Source organism: Xyrauchen texanus, chromosome 12 (genome assembly GCF_025860055.1).
Source record: "Xyrauchen texanus isolate HMW12.3.18 chromosome 12, RBS_HiC_50CHRs, whole genome shotgun sequence".
NCBI classification, from domain to species: domain Eukaryota; kingdom Metazoa; phylum Chordata; class Actinopteri; order Cypriniformes; family Catostomidae; genus Xyrauchen; species Xyrauchen texanus.
Window position 1 is genome coordinate 46,668,806 of NC_068287.1, and position 17,717 is coordinate 46,686,522.

A 17,717-nucleotide genomic window follows, 5' to 3' on the forward strand; every position below is an offset into this window, starting at 1 on the left:
CTCTTGAACCACCCGGGAATTTATGTTCACTGCAATACAGCAGATTTATTGTATGGATATGTGCTGAAGAAATAAAAGCGGCATGTTTGGGATAATCCGTTCCAACTCATCATTTATACGAACATGAACTAAACGAACTGTTACACACAGCTGCTGAGAGCGCCGCTGGGACAAAAGGTAACAGCATTCCCTTCAAAATCACAACTAATCCACTGCGGCTCAGATGTCGGGAGTAAATAAAGACTGCTGTTCATCCTTACATCCAACAACATCAGGAGACATTCATGTCCTCAGCTGCATCGAAACAATGGCGGACTGTGTGCAACTCGTTCAGGGCGGGTCTAAGCTAAAACGGCAGTGTCCGTCAATAGCCGTGGGCGGGGCCTATACGATGTGACGTCACGTTGTACAGAATCTGCGAATGGTTTGTTCTGAAACCGTGTTTATGATTAATGGGGATAAAAAAAGGACTGGGTGGATTTTTATCATTATAGGGTGGTTTTGTACACGCTGCCAACACAGATCTATGTTCAAACACCATGTAAAAGTGCATTTTGCATAATAGATGCCCTTGATATAATGATATATATAACAATGATAAGGTCTGTATTCGATTATGGAAGGTTGGCATGTAGGACAGCAGCAAAATCACATTTAGTTAAGCGGGACAGGATTCAAGCACAGGCATTGAGATCTCACTGAGGAGCAAATGCATCAACACCAGTTTATCACTACTGGCCGAAGGAGGTGAAATGCCTCTTTATATCAGAAGACCGCAACTTATGGCAGTGTACTGGACAAACCTTAAAAGTCAGGATGTGTGGCAGCCAACGCTGGCGATTTTAGAGACATGTTAGAAAGGTGGATGAATGAATGTAATAATTTTGGGTGGATAATTGAAGGGATGATAAATGAAATGGGTCTAAATACATACAAGTGTGCAGCAAGAGTGATGCTGCCACCAGATCCTTTAGTGGATTCAACATTATTGGAGGAGAGACAAGAAGAGGGTAAAGATGAATGTCTTATATATTTGGCTAAAATATGGAAATAATATTCATATATTCACAGATGCTTCAAAAAATCAAAATGGAGCAAAAGTAGGAGTTGCAGTTACTATTCCTAAATTAAAGGTCTCAGATAAGAAAAGCCAGTGGAGAGGGTGTCTGAGTTTAAGGATTTAGGACTATGGCTAGATGATAAACACACATGGAAAGTGCATATTAAACATGTAGAAACAAAATGCTAAATAATAATAATAAAATGACTAAGAGCAGTGGCTGGATATGATTGGAGGGGCTGATAAGCAGTCATTAATTGATATATACAGAGCAATTATGAGTTCAACAATTGATTATGGATGTATAGTCTATGGAGCAGCAGGTAAAACAATACTATTAAATATAGACAGATTACAGTTTAGTGCTCTACTGCTCTGTATTGGAGCCATAAAGTCAACCCCATTAATGCTGTTCTAACAGCAGAGGGTGAAATATCATTGGAGCTCTGGATTAGGAAGAACTGTTGGGAATATGGCAAATTTAAGAGAAGTGGATTTAGATGGATATCGATAGGAAGAGCTGGTGAATATGGAGACTATAGAGTTCAATAGGACATCCCCAATTAGTAATATTCCACCATGGCTTTATCCAGCGACTGAAATAGATATTAATATATTAGAGAAGAAGAGTGAATGGCAAACGAATGAAGTGGGTAACAAAGTATGTTTATATGTAAGAAATAAGTATTTCATGAGGGCCTGAAAGGAAATGAGGGTGCTGATTTGCTTGCACAAAAAAAGCTTTTGTTAGCGATCCGCCGAAAAACGAAGAGAAGAAGAAGACATGGTGATACACACTCTGTACAGCAGGTGGCGGTATGCGCCTTTAAACGTTGTTTGCGGCCCGCCAAAAACAAAACAGAGAAGAAGAAACGCGTTTCAGCGAGTCCCGCCAACAAAGAAGGCAAGTTCATTCTTCTACTGTTTGTTTGTGTAAATATGTAACATATTTTGTAATCTGCATATTTTATGCTGTAATTTGCACACTTTTATGTAATACTTTTGATTTTATCTTCTTAAACATCAGTGATTTGATTCAGACAGACTGTAGAGCACATCTGTTATCGTATATTGAGAACGTCTTTAAAGCTCCAGAAAAGGACAAATAAAGCATAATTAAATAATGTTAGAGTAGTCTGTATGAGCTGTGTGTTTCATTCAAAGTCTTTAACGATAACTTTGTGTGAAACAAACCACAATACATGGAATTATTTGCTTTAAATCTTTACATTAAATATATATATATACATGCCCAGTATAACCAGTGTTCTTATAGTTTTGTTTTTTCAATTAAGATTTTATATTTAATTTGTTTTTCCAAATTAGTTTTCATTCATTTTCACAGTTTTCAGTTGTTCATTTTAGTCCGCTGGATCTGTATGAATTTCCTAAATCATTATTAAACTAATCTTTGTGAAGTAAACATTTAAAGAGACAGTTCACCCAAAAATGAAAATTCTCTCATCATTTATTCACCCTGATGCAATCCCAAACGTGTATGACTTTCCCTTTTTCTGCTGAACACAAATTAAGAATATTTCAGCTCTGTAGGTCCATACAATGCAAGTGAATTGTTACTAGAACTTTGAAGCTCAAAAAAGCACAAAGGATGCATAAAAGTAATCCAAAAGTCAATTTTATTTGTAAAACGCCTTTCACAACATGCATCATTTCAAAGCAGCTTTACAGAAAGTCAGGCTTTAACAGAAGATAAGACTGTAATGTCTATTATGTCAATGAATCATCATTGTGTCGAATGCAGCACTAAGATGTAAAAGCACTAGAAGAGAAATGCAGCCGCGATCAGATGATAAGAGTCATGTGTAACTCTGATAAGTGCAGTCTCTGTACTGTGATGAGGCCTAAATCTTGACTGAAATTCTTCGTATATACTATTTCTCTGTAGAAATGAACATATTTGGGAGGATACTACCTTTTCTAGTATTTTTGACACAAACAGGAGATTTGAAATCAGTCTATAATTAGCCAGTTATCGTGGATCAAGTTGTGGCTTCTTAATAAGCGGTTTGATAACTGCCATTTTAAAGTTTCTTGGGACATGTCCTAAGCATAGTGAGAAGTTAATAATATTAAGAAGAGGTTCTGAGATTACAGGAGATACCTCTTTTAAGAGCTTAGTTGGTATAGGATCTAACAAACATGTTGTGGCTTTTGATGTTTCGATAAGTTTTGTTAGCACTTCATGACCTATGACAGAGAAAGATTGAAGTTGCACGTGAGGAAAATTATGAGACACTGTTTTCTGAGGTGCTATGACAGATGATTGCATAATTCCAATTTTATTTCTGATTATTTCAATTTTATCTGTAAAGAAATTCATGAAGTCATTACTCTTGTGCTGCGAGATATCTGGTTCTGTTGAGGCTTTATTCCAAACCAATTTATCCACAGTACTGAATAAACATCTAGGATTGTTGTGGTTATTTCTATGAGTTTGCTAAATTATGCTGACCTGGCAGCTTTTACTGCCTATCTGTAGCTACAGACACTATCCTTCCATGCAGCACCAAATACTTCTAATTTTGTATTTTTTCAACATGCGCTCCATTTTCCGAGCTGCTCTCTTGAGAGCATGAGTGTGATCATTGTACCATGGTGCAGGGCTTATTTCTTTGATTTTCTTTAATCGAAGTGGGGTGACAATGTCAAGAGGGCTAGAGAAGACTGTATTTATATTTTCTGTTATTTCATCAAGTTCTTTTGGGCTTTGGGGTTTATTGAGTGTATAAGATAGCTTCACTAATATTCTTCCAGATCTATCTTTACTGGTCGAAAGAATAGATCAACCTGAACGATAGCGTGGTGTAGATTGAGTGACATTAGCTGATTGCATCATACAAGAGACGAGGTAATGATCTTAGATGTCATCGCTCTCATGGCAGAATTTCTATATTATCAACATCAAATCCATATGAAAGAATTCAATCTAGCGTATGATTATTGCGATGAGTTGGTCCTGTTACATTTTGTCTGACTCCAAGAGAGTTGAGAATATCGATAAATGCTAATCCCAATGTATCATTTTCATTATCGATGTGAATGTTGAAGTCACCAACAATTAAAGCTCTATCTACAGTAACTACAAGATATGATAAAAAATTAACAAACTCACCAAAGAAATCAGAATAAGGCCTGGGTGATCTACTGTATACGCAAGGGCAAAAGGCGACAGAGATTTTTTATTTATATCTGACGGTGTCACATTAAGCATTATTAGTTCAAAAGACATTTATATCCTGTCCTCTGTGTAACACCAAAAACTTCACTGTAAATTGTAACAACACCTCCTTGACCCTTCAGATGAGGCTCATGTTTACAACGATAACCTGGAGGAGTAGATTAATTTAAACTAATATATTCATCCAGTTTAAGCCAGAATTCAGTCAAATATAGCACATCTAAACTATGATCTGTAATCATTTCATTAACAATTAGTGCTTTGGTTGAAAGAGATCTAATGTTTAGTAGCCCTTTTTTTTTATATGATGTGTATTTTTAATTTGTTTGTTTTGTTCAAGTTTGACCTTAATCACATTTTTTCTAAATGATTTAGTGAGGGTTTTGTGTTTGGTAGTTCGAGGAACAGACACAGTCTCTATGAGATATCTAGGTGATACAGTCTCTATGTGTTGTAGTTTATGTGACATCTCAAGGCTGCTAGCAGATGTTCGGATTAACCAGTTTGTCTGTTTCTCATTATTAAGACTATGAGCCAAATTACTAGAGAGGACAGTGGCACCATCCGTGGAGGGATGAAGTCCATCTCTCTTTAGCAGATCAGGTCTACCTCAAAAACTCTTCACAACTGTCTATGTTTCCGATTCTATTCTCCAGACACCACTCAGACATCCAGCCATTTAGTGACACTAATCTACTGTAAACCTAGTCACCACGATGAGCAGGGAGGGGACCAGAGCTTCCCCACAATTCTTTAACATTATCTTTAGTGATCTCTGACTGGTGAAGCCGGACATCGTTAGTGCCGACATGGATAACAGTTTTAGAAAATCTACGTTTAGCATTAGCCAGCACTTGTAAATTTGATTTGATGTCAAATGCTCTGGCCCCCGAAATGCAATTAACAATAGTGGCTGGAGTCTCTATTTCCACGTTCCTTACAATACATTTACATTACATTTATGCATTTGGCAGACGCTTTTATCCAAAGCGACTTGCAGTGCAATTATTACAGGGACAATCCCCCAGGAGCAACCTGGAGTTAAGTGTCTTGCTCAAGGACACAATGGTGGTGGCTGTGGGGCTTGAACCTGTGACCTTCTGATTAACAGCCCTGTGCTTTAGCCACTACGCCACCACCACTCCAGACACTATCCAGACAATAGAATCACCAATAACAAGGGCTCTTTCAACATGATTCTCAGTGGTTGTATCACTGAGTGGGGAGAATCGATTGGAAACCCTAACAGAAATGGGAGAGTGGTGTTTCTTTGTCGGCTAGTATGCCGCCAAGATGTCACCCAAATACCCTGCTGCAGGGGCTCTACAGCCGGAACCACATTGTGTATGTTGCTCTCTGTACTACTCACATCCGAAACAGTATCTACGAGCTTTTCTTTCTCACTGACCTCCACTAGCGTTCAGATGCGAGTCTCTAACTCATTAAACTTCTCCATTAGCCTGACTAATTCCTCACATTTATCACATGTGAATCCCTCACTGCTGACAGAGGAGGCTATTGTAAACATGTGACCTGCAATGCAGGAAGAAATAACATGAGCGGATGCCATGACTTACCGCAAATTGTATGTTGTTGGTTGTTCCTGAGAGGTGAGGGTTTGAGATTGATGTGAATCCCTCACAAAATAGTTTGTTGTTCATGATAAGCAGTGCTTTGAAATCGATGCAATAATCTGTGTACTGCAGAGGAGAAAAGAAAACGGGTGCACGCTGAAAAAATGCACGCAGTTGTATCGCGATAAGAGAATAATACGAGGGAAAACCCGATGCACACTTAAAAATGGCAGGTGTTTAGGATTAAATGCTGAAAACAGATGCTAAAAAAAAAAAACTAGCAGGCTACAAACACAGACTCTAGCTAGGTGCCAGCAGCAACAGGTAAAATACATGCAGATGAAACAGTAGAAAAGAGGAAAAACGTGATAAAATGACAAAGGATGTAACGATAAACCTTTGAGAATAAAAATAAGCAATGCTAAGCAGCCTAAGCAGGCCACAAACAAACTCTCGTGCAGCGTGCCATCAGCAACAGGAAATCCAGTGATGTCAGCTGTGGATTAATCCACATATTCAGAAGTGATATGATAGTGTGAGTGAGAAACAGCTCAATATTAAAGTCCTTTTTTTTTTTTTTTTTTACACTAAATCTTGACATCAGCAGTCTCCTTGGCAGTCTCCTTGATCCTTGGCAATCATGATTTCAAGCTCGATTATATTTCCCAGCGCCATCTAAACTCCCCTAGTAAGAGTAAACAAGCTTGAAATCATGATCGTTCCTGTAGGTGGCAAATGCAAGACACCAGCTCTACGTAGGTATGTAGACATACCAGTGGGGAATGCTAAAATCTTTGTTGCATATTTAGATGGAGGATCTGATCATCACAGGTCAGTGTGAATGCCCCGCCTGAACTGCATTTCACTGTAATCAGTTCCTGATGAAGCAGTTTTATTACTAATACAATAAGAGTGTTTATATGGGTCAGAGTATCATTAAGTCCAAAGGTTTTTTAGAAAATCCAACCTGACATAACTGTGACTGACTTATTGTTTCTCTCTCTCTGTTCATAAGGACACTTTTCTGGACAATAAAGAAATCAACAATCGGTGTAGTACAAAGGGAAAGACTTTCTAAATGATTTTTGTGAACTTTGTTTCAGAGTCGACAGCAGATCTTTGCTGATTCTGATGATTATTCATTATTGAAAGCAACATTCAGAGATTGAAAGTAAAGTTCAGATCATTGGAGCTTTTAAGCAGTGAAAATGGATTCGCTCTCTGTGGGAGAATTTTCTTGTCCCGTGTGCTTTGAAATCTACAAGAATCCTGTTCTTCTGTCGTGTAGTCACAGTGTGTGTAAAGAGTGTCTTCAACAGTTCTGGAAAACCAAGAGAACTCAGGAGTGTCCCGTCTGCAGGAGCAGATTTTTAAGAGAAAAACCTCCTTGTAATCTGGCATTGAAGAACTTATGTGAGATGTTTGTGAAGGAGAGAAATGAGAAGGAGAGAAATGAGAAGGAGATCTGCAGTTTACACAGAGAGAAACTCAAACTCTTCTGTCTGGACGATAAACAGCCGGTGTGTTTAGTGTGCAGAGATTCACAAAAACACACCAATCACAAATTCAGACCCATCAGTGAAGTTTTTCGATCTTACAAGGTACAACAAACTTCTTGATTCATATGCAAGAACAAAATAAATTGCTTTAAACAATATTTATCATACTATATATTACATACAGGAACAAATTACAGTATTTTAATTTTGTTAAATTTCAGGAGGAACTCAATACAGCACTGAAGTCTTTACAAGAGAAACTCAAACACACAGAAAACATGAAAGGAGAGTTTGATAAATCAGTTGGACACATCAAGGTGAGGATACAGAATCAACAATCAAACACATTTGCTGATAAATGATGTGATGTGTGTGAATGCAGAGCTGATTGAAGTGAATTTGATGTGATTTCAGACTCAAGCTGAGCACACAGAGCGTCAGATTAAAGAGCAGTTTAAGAAGCTTCATGAGTTTCTCCGACATGAAGAAGAAGCTACAATCACTGAACTGAGAGAGGAAGAGGAGCAGAAGAGTCAGATGATGAAGAAGAAGCTTGAGGAGATGAACACACACATCTCAGCTCTTTCACACACAATCAAAGACATGGAGGAAATGATGAAAGCCAATGACGATGTCTCATTTCTAAAGGTGACAGTCAAACTCTCATCATTGATTTCTGCTCTTATTGATCATTTGAGGAGCTCATCAAGTGTTTTTTTGTCTTTTGCAGAACTTTAATGTGACAATGGAAAGGTAAGTGTCTCCTCTCTATGGTTGTGAAGTCAAAGTCACTGCAGTACTGACTCCTGAATGTTCTTCCAGAGTCCAGATCTCACAGCCGGATCCACAGATGACTTCTGGAGCTTTCATTCATGTGCCACATTACTTGGGCAACCTGACATTCAGAGTCTGGAAGAAGATGCGAGACATTGTCCACAAGAGTGAGTCCACAAAACATCTCTGCTCGCACACTGAGAGTGTGACATTTGAATATTTACACAAAACTGATCTGAAAAAACTAAAGTGTGTACTCCATTATAAACATGACAATAATATACACTATACACACTTTTAATGTTTGTGTTGTGATTCACTGTTAAACACTGATAATAAAACATGAGTGTGTAACTAATAACAACACTGACAATATCTGATAGTGTTTCATCAATATGACAAGTGTTCATAATTCATAATAATCTGTATATGATTCACTCTTGATGATTATATGAACATCTGTTGATTGTTTTCTCTCATCAGCTCCTGTGATTCTGGATCCAAACACTGCAAATCCACATATGATCCTGTCTGATGATCTGACCAGTGTTAGATTCAATTATATCAGACAAATATTACCTGATAATCCAGAGAGATTTGACTATTATCTGTGTGTTCTGGGTTCAGAGGGGTTTAACTCAGGAACACACTGCTGGGATGTGGAGGTTAAACACAATATAGACTGGACTCTTGGAGTAACTACAGCATCAAACCAGAGGAAGGGAGGATTTTTCTTTAAAACTGATGTCTGGAGTGTGGGGTATATTGAGGATGATGAGGATGATTTGGAGGATGGTGTGTTTAATGTCACACAGAAACTTGAGCGTGTGAGAGTTCATCTGGATTATGTCGGAGGAAAAGTGTCATTCTCTGATCCTGTAACTAACACACATCTACACACATTCACACACACATTTACACACACACTCTTGCCATTCTTCAGGAGTTATGATGTCACTTCCCCTCTTAGGATTTTACCAGTTAAATTCACAGTAATATCTGATCCTGCTCACTGAACATCTCACAAGTATTTAGTCATTGATGCAATCTTAGAACATTTAGATTTCCAAAGGTTAAATATGTCAATAATAACTCAACATAGTCTACAAAAACTCAACAGATAAGATTGAATGATCTCATCAGGCATATGAGTGAGTTTTCTTAACATGATTTTTGTCATTTGTAAGTTCACAGAAATCAATTAAATGTGATCATATGTTTGATATTGGCTCCACACTTCATCTTTACCAGTTTACTCTCATCTTAACTACCAGTAACTCACTGAACCTTTAATCTAACCAGCTCAGTCTCATAAAGGGGCGATTGAAGATCCAGAATACAGTGTACGATTACAGGATTTTACAATCATTTTCACACATTTGTCCACCCGATAACTAGACTGACAGCTAAAATAGTGACGTTCACCCCGATATGTTTGAACCGGAGTCGGACACCGATGAGAGACTGAAGCAGGAAGTTTCCGAATGGTTATTTGATACATTATTTTATTTGTTGTAGAGTTTTTTCAGCAGCTTTGCAACGATGGATGAGCAACACACACACACACGAATATTGTTACAGCACAGTCTGGTGTAAAATGATTAGTGTAAACAAACACATTGTGAAATAATTAATGCTTCTCAACAACTTCTCTGGATGATGTTATGTGGAATAATGAAGGCCTCTTTTAAACTTCTTTTGTTGGGTAGCTGCAGCTGCTCATTGTTCTAAAGATGTTCTAAAGGAATGTGTTTCTTGTCTCTACTCTCACGTTTCACACATAGTTCAAACATGTATTTCACCCCCATATAAGGTAAAGAACTATTTCATTGGTGAGGGTCCAGTGGAATGTGGTTTTTCTGGACCATATAACACAGTGCAGAACAATAAACTTTGAAGAAGGATCTGATAGCATTGAGTGTCTGTGTCAATTCTTTCTTCCCTCAGCTGAGCCATATCGAGACGGGGATTGCAGATCAAGAAAATAAATTAAATACATTGGATGACAAAATTATCCAAAAGTTTGGGGGCTCGTCCGGGATCTCTCCAGACAGGTAAGATTGATTTAAGTATCAAGTATTAACCTGTCTGATGAGAGATTAACTCCGTTAATAACTCTGCTCAGGGGAGGGATGCTGCCCCTTCTGAGGGATGATTTTGCCCTATTATAAATAGGAAGGAAGGTTTTTGCTCTATTATAATATAGGGAAAACCCCACGACAGCAGCAGTAGTTTAAATGATATCCATATTATGGTATGAATAAGAAGAGGACGGGAATTGTCCTAAGGAAAAGATGGAGGGAATTTGATCTGCATTATTGTTCTTCATGAACTGTGTTATTCGGGATATTGTTTGTAATATTATTATTATTAAAAGGGCGCAATAATCAGGGTTTCAATACTGAACCTTATTAGTAATCTGGCCGGATGGTCAGAAGGAAAAACACAATTAGATCCATATCCTAGAGATGGCTCATTTATTGATTGATTAATGAGTGAGTCAAAATCTATGGTTAAAAAAGGGTGGGGGGCCCTCAGTGGGATTATAAATACATGAAATAGTCATACGAGGTGTGGAAGTAAATGAAACCATTCTGGGACAAAGGTCCTGAACGAAAAGAGACCAATCAAATGCACGCAGCGGTCTTATATGCAGATAATGGGCTATATGGAAAAGAGCATGACATGAGAAATATGTCATAGGAAAATTAAGTGAAGCAATAAAGAAAGTGGAAAAATTGTCATATAAATGGTGGTTTAAGCTGTCCATGAGTAAGTCCTGCTATACATTCAAAGCACCACACCCTGTCAAACACCCGTCTCCTGTATGCAACCATTCTTTCTCTATGTTCTCTCCTTTAACTGACACTGAGGTCTCTAAACTCCTCCTCTCCAACCACCCCACCACCTGTTCCCTTGACCCCATTCCATCACACCTGCTCCAGCCCATCTCTCCGTCCATCCTACCTGCACTTACACACATAATTAACACATCTCTTCTTGCAGGCACTTTTCCCACTACATTTAAGCAGGCTCGAGTAACCCCACACAGATTACAGACCAGTCTCTCTCATTGCATTTATGGCAAAAACACTTGAAAGGGCACTTTTCAATCAGATTTCTGCATATCTCTCACAGACCAAGCTGCTGGATGACAATCAGTCAGGCTTCAAAAGTGGACACTCCACAGAAAGTGCCCTGCTGTCTGTCACAGAGTCACTGAGACATCCGTTCTGATTCTGCTGGACCTTTCTGCAGCCTTTGACACAGTCAACCATCAGATCCTTCTCTCCACCCTCTCTACTCTGGGCATCACAGGAACTGTGCTTGACTGGTTCAACTCCTATCTCTCTGATAGGTCCTTCGAGGTAGCCTGGAGAGGTGGAGGTATCCAAGCCACATCAGTTACTTACTGGGGTACCTCAGGGATCAGTGCTTGGGCCACTTCTCTTCTCCATATACACAACGTCATTAGGACCCATCATCCAGTCAAATAGTTTCTCTTACCACTGCTACGCTGATGACACGCAACTACTTGTCTTTCCAGCCCAACGACACCCCAGCGACCGCTCGAATCGCTGCTTGTCTGGCAGACATCTCAGCCTGGATGAAGGAACACCACCTGCAACTCAACCTAGCCAAGACCGAACTCCTCGTCTTTCCAGCCAACCCTGCTGTTGAACACAACATCACTGTGCCACTGGGTCCAACTACAGTGTCGCCTTCCAAAATGGTCAGAAATCTAGGGGTAACCATTGATATTAAGCTAAATTTCACCGACCACATCTCAAAGACTTAGTCTGTAGACTTACACTCTATAATATCAGGAAAATAAGACCTTTCCTCTCTGTACATGCCACACAACTGCTTGTTCAGTCACTTGTCATAACTAGAATGGACTACTGTAACTCTCTCATTGCAGGCCTCCCTGCATGTGCTATTAGACCTCTGAAAATGATCCAGAATGCAGCAGCACGTCTGTTCTTTAATGAACCTAAGAGAGCACATTACACCACTCTTTGTCTCTCTCCACTGGCTGCCGGTTCATGCACGCACTAAATTCAAGGCCCTGATGCTGGCATACAAAACAGTCACTGGGTCTGCTCCAGCATACCTAAAAACATTTATGCAGAGCTAAGTTTCCACCAGAAGCCTGTGGTCGGCTAAGGAACGTCGCCTTGTCGTACCAAAACAAAGATGCACCAAAACACTTTCCCGGACTTTCAGTTTCATCATACCACTTTGGTGGTATGACCTTCCCAACTCAATCTGTGAAGCTGACTCACTCTCTATCTTCAAAAAACTGCTAAAAACACATCTTTTCCAAGAGCACTTAACCAGTCACTAAAAAAATTTAATAACAAAAATGCACTTAAATCTGTTTTGTATTCTATTCTGATGATAGTGAAACTTTGTAATATGGCACTTTTTGTACCACTGTCTCCTTAAGATGATTCGCTTATGTTTTCCTCTTTTGTAAATCACTTTGGATAAAAACATCTGCCAAATGAATAAATGTAAATGTATATGATATTTACTAATAAGCAAAAGATTGATGTTGAGAAGCTGACACTATATGGGAAGCCAGTGGAGAGGGTGTCTGAGTTTAAGGATTTAGGACTATGGCTAGATGATAAACACACATGGAAAGTGCATATTAAACATGTAGAAACAAAATGCAAAATAATAATAAAATGACTAAGAGCAGTGGCTGGATATGATTGGAGGGGCTGATAAGCAGTCATTAATTGATATATACAGAGCTATTATGAGTTCAACAATTGATTATGGATGTATAGTCTATGGAGCAGCAGGTAAAACAATACTATTAAATAAAGACAGATTACAGTTTAGTGCTCTACTGCTCTGTATTGGAGCCATAAAGTCAACCCCATTAATGCTGTTCTAACAGCAGAGGGTGAAATATCATTGGAGCTCTGGATTAGGAAGAACTGTTGGGAATATGGCAAATTTAAGAGAAGTGGATTTAGATGGATATCGATAGGAAGAGCTGGTGAATATGGAGTCTATAGAGTTCACTAGGACATCCCCAATTAGCAGTGGTGGACAGTAACGAAGTAAATGTAATTCGTTACTGTACTTAAGTAGCTTTTTTGCGTATCTGTACTTTACTGAAGTATTTAAATTTGGGGAGACTTTTACTTTAACTCCACTACATTTCAAAGTCAAATATCGTACTTTTTACTCTACTACATTTTCAAAATCAGTCGTTCCTTTTTATTTATGAGTGGATAAAAACGTAACTGGTCAAACGAGCCACCAATCACAGTACAGCGCGCGCGCTTTGTTTTGAACTTGCCTTGGCGGCTTCTACTAAGCGCGAACCAGGGGTGCGTTTCCCAAAAGCTTCGTTAGCCAACTATGGTCGCAAGTCCCGTCGTTATCATCATAGTTCACCGAGTCGGTGTTTCCAGAAACCCTCGTTCCAACGCAGTGGCGCAAAAAGTGGGTATGCGCTATATGCGGCGCCAAAGCGATGGTAAAAAAATAAAAAAAATAAAAAATTCTAATTTATATACGTTTTATAAATTTATATAAAATTTATATAAAAGTTATATATGACTAACAGGCAAGAGTAGGCGCCGGCGCCCTCATAAGATTCTATCATAGAATTTATTTTGACAGAAGGGTAATATCGCGACGCGAGCGCTGAGTGAACAGCAGGAGTGAGTTGTCGTTAAAACTCAAAGATGGATAAAGCAAAAAAGCTGTCGGGGGCTAAAAACAAAAAGAAAGAGGGAAAAGGAGATTGCATGTCAAGGGATGTGACAGCAGCTTAATAAGTGGATGGTGAAAGGCAACAGGTAGGATTAAAAGTGTGACGTCTGTGCTTGGAAGCTCGCAAATATTCATGTTAACAGACTAGCTAGCGTTTGCTAAGACTGGGAATGTAGAATATGTAGCTAGCTAGCTTAGAATATGCAAAACCGAGGTTGCTGAGCTGAAAACTGAAAAATATAAGGAAGCATGTACGATAAATGACAAGAATCTGGAAAACAACTAATGCAATATCTCTGGTTTAACATGGAATCATGCATAGATTTGCTAGCAAACTTGGAGGCTTGCAAATATTAATGTTAACAGACTGGCAAGTGTTTGCTAACTTAATGCAAAATAATGTTGCTGATATTTACATTTAGATTTTGGTTAAACCCTATGGTAGGGTCACATCTCTCTCTCTTTAAAAATCTGTGCTATGTGTGTGTGTGTGTGTGTGTATGTATGTATGTATATATATATATTTATATAGCACAGACCTTTAAAGGAAGAGAGAGATGTGACCCTGTAATTACATATCTATATATATATATATGTGTGTGTGTGCCATATTTGTACTTTTTAAAATCCAAAATGTTAATGTAATTTCAACAGCAGCACAACCTTACTGCATAATAGTTGTCTTATATGATGCCATCACTAGGCTGATTTAAGAATTGAATTTAGGCTGCTTTATTTAACAGTGAGTTCATTTCTTTCAGGTGTGAGGATGGTGGATCAGGAAAGACAGGGAAAGGCAACAGGTAGATCTAACATTAGGTGGAAGTGTAGAGGTTAACACTTGATACCAACAGATTCATTTATTAATATTATTGATATGGAAAAAGTAATATGGAAAATCTATAACATAATGTTTGTTTGACAATGTCTTAGTGGAGAAGAACACAGGCAAGGGGTAAAAGAGACAGACATGATGTCGGTGATGGCATCAAGTATAGAGGAGACCAGTGATGACATCAGGTAGGAGTTATATTAGTTAGACTACACAAAACTAAATGTCCAGTATGGTTTGAAGTTATGTTGACCAACCTATTTTCCAAATGTAACCGTAGCCCTGAGAGTTTTCCTGACAATGCCTATGACAGTTGCCTCTGCGGAGAGATCATTCAGCAAGCTAAAGCTGATAAAGACATACCTTCGTTCCAACATGAATAATGATCGCTTAACCCAATTAGCAGTCATTTCAATTGAAAACAGTGTGGCACGAACCATTTCATTCGATGCAAAACTAGATAAATGGGCAAGTGAAAAGGCACGCCATGTTACAATTTAGTAGAAACTAAAGAGCTTTTTGAATGTTTGGTAGCAACATTGTTACTTGGATTGGGCATCGAGAATCGGTGACTGACTAGTTCTAACTGTTTATTCTGTTTGTTACTGTTTATTCTGTTTGTAACTTTTTATTATTTGTTAACATTGTTAATAATAATATATATATATATATAAGTACATATATACCGTAGGCCTACAGTGGCTGTCTGATATACTTTCAAATAAACCTTTATTATTTGAAGCCCATACATGATGATGTCCGGCAAACGTATTTATTTATAAGTGGGGTGTGGGGGTGTGGGGGTGGGGGGGGGGCAAAATTGTTGCTGCATACCCCTCTAACACTGGGTAGTTGCGCCCCTGTTCCAACGAACATTCGCAAACAGCATCGCAGAGTTGTGTGGTTGGAACGACAGCTCTCGACCTGTGGTTAGAAGCAGTTTCTTGTTATTATAACATGTGGGCTTAATAAATTATTATCTTGAGCCAAATAAGCAAGATGACAATCAGTACAATCAGTATCTTTTATTTAGAAGACATACAAATGTCCTTTATGTCTTTTAGTTTGTCAATAGATTTAAAGCACTGTTTTTGAAGAGTGCGCATGTGTGAACGTGCTCTAGTGCGTAAGAACGAGCCTATGATTGAATCTGGAAATAAAGCAAATAACTGAGAAAAATATGATATAGTCCTCAGATGACATGTCTGTAATTTATAGCAAAACATCTAGCATTAATTCGATCGCAAACAGATTCATTAAAAGTAGTTTTTACTCCACCACATGTGTGACATCATTAACCAACGTGGTTGAACAACCAATTTGCGACAATACGGTTTCCGGAAACAGTCGTGACTAGCAAGTTGATTTCTTCAACAGTGCATCGTACTACGGTAGTGGAGCAGCAAGTTACGTCGTTGTACGGGAAACGCACCCCAGAGCCGTTAAATATGAGAGTTGCGAACATAGACGGTTGCGACAGTGATCTCGCCGCCGCGCGGTCACGTGATTCGTGTAGCTCTCAATAGTTCCAAACAAATTGCGTTGCCAATGATTTTAAGCGGGGCAGAGAGCAGCAGCTATTAGTAGTAGAAACACTGCATTAATACGTTTTTGTGTTTAATTTTGGAGGGAAATTGGCTGCTCCCATAACATAGAATATATATATATATATATATTCTATGTATGTGTGTATATATATATGTGTGTGCGTGTGTGTGTATATATATTTAATGGCGTTGTGCAGGTTTATGTGAATGTATCATAACATTAGGATGTTAATAATTATGACCATAGACACTCGAGAAAAATATATACAGTAAATACTGTAAATGTATTATACCTTATGGGAACAGTCCCCTTCCCTCCAAATTTAAACACACAAAAAATGTATTCAATTCAAATATATATATATACATCTGACTAATTAATATCATTTTATTAATAGATTGGTGTGCCAAGAGTGACATTAGTCTTCATGTAGACTGAGCAAGAGTCTTGTGACAAATTATAATAGGACATTATGGCCATAAAAAATCATAGTACTTGGATACTTAAGTACATTTGAAGGCAAATACTTTTGTACTTTTACTCAAGTGAATGTTTAAAGGCAGCACTTCTACTTTTACTTGAGTAATATTTTACCTTGAGTATCTTTACTTTAACTCAAGTACATGGTATGTGTACTTTGTCCACCACTGACAATTAGTAATATTCCACCATGGCTTTATCCACCGACTGAAATAGATATTAATATATTAGAGAAGAAGAGAGAATGGCAAACGAATGAAGTGGGTAACAAAGTATGTTTATATGTAAGAAATAAGTATTTCATGAGGGCCTGAAAGGAAATGAGGGTGCTGATTTGCTTGCACAAAAAAGCTTTTGTTTGCGATCCTGAAAAACGAAGAGAAGAAGAAGACATGGTGATACACACTCTGTACAGCAGGTGGCGGTATCGCCTTTAAACGTTGTTTATGGCCCGCCAAAAACAAAACAGAGAAGAAGAAGAAACAGCGAGTACCGCCAACAAAGAAGGCAAGTTCATTCTTCTACTGTTTGTTTGTGTAAATATGTAACATATTTTGTAATCTGCATATTTTATGCTGTAATTTGCACACTTTTATGTAATACTTTTGATTTTATCTTCTTAAACATCAGTGATTTGATTCAGACTGTAGAGCACATCTGTTATCGTATATTGAGAACGTCTTTAAAGCTCCAGAAAAGGACAAATAAAGCATAATTAAATAATGTTAGAGTAGTCTGTATGAGCTGTGTGTTTCATTCAAAGTCTTTAACGATAACTTTGTGTGAAACAAACCACAATACATGGAATTATTTGCTTTAAATCTTTACATTAAATATATATATATGCCCAGTATAACCAGTGTTCTTATAGTTTTGTTTTTTCAATTAAGATTTTATATTTAATTAGTTTTTCCAAATTAGTTTTCATTCATTTTCACAGTTTTTCTGTAAGTTTCAGTTGTTCATTTTAGTCCGCTGGATCTGTATGAATTTCCTAAATCATTAATAAACT

General features: G+C 38.0%; 1 protein-coding gene and 1 pseudogene across 1 annotated transcript; both read left to right on the top strand.

Moving 5' to 3' along the window:
• Nucleotides 1-17,717, top strand: part of LOC127652465 (nuclear factor 7, ovary-like) — a 74,382-nt pseudogene that overhangs the window by 15,056 nt on the left and 41,609 nt on the right.
• On the top strand, nt 6,943-9,426 carry LOC127652434 (nuclear factor 7, ovary-like). Its single transcript, XM_052138591.1, has 6 exons — nt 6,943-7,434; nt 7,554-7,649; nt 7,747-7,980; nt 8,063-8,085; nt 8,155-8,273; nt 8,590-9,426. Exons 1-6 carry the CDS (start codon nt 7,042-7,044, stop codon nt 9,120-9,122), a joined length of 1,398 nt encoding a protein of 465 aa, XP_051994551.1. The 5' UTR covers nt 6,943-7,041; the 3' UTR covers nt 9,123-9,426.

What these genes read in the sequence shown, in the direction of transcription:
- LOC127652434 (XM_052138591.1), top strand. Translation starts at nt 7,042, where the DNA reads ATGGATTCGCTCTCTGTGGGAGAATTTTCTTGTCCCGTGTGCTTTGAA. An exon ending in TTTAATGTGACAATGGAAAG is followed by an intron (nt 8,086 to 8,154) that starts GTAAGTGTCTCC and finishes ATGTTCTTCCAG; the next exon opens with AGTCCAGATCTCACAGCCGG. An exon ending in GCGAGACATTGTCCACAAGA is followed by an intron (nt 8,274 to 8,589) that starts GTGAGTCCACAA and finishes TTCTCTCATCAG; the next exon opens with CTCCTGTGATTCTGGATCCA.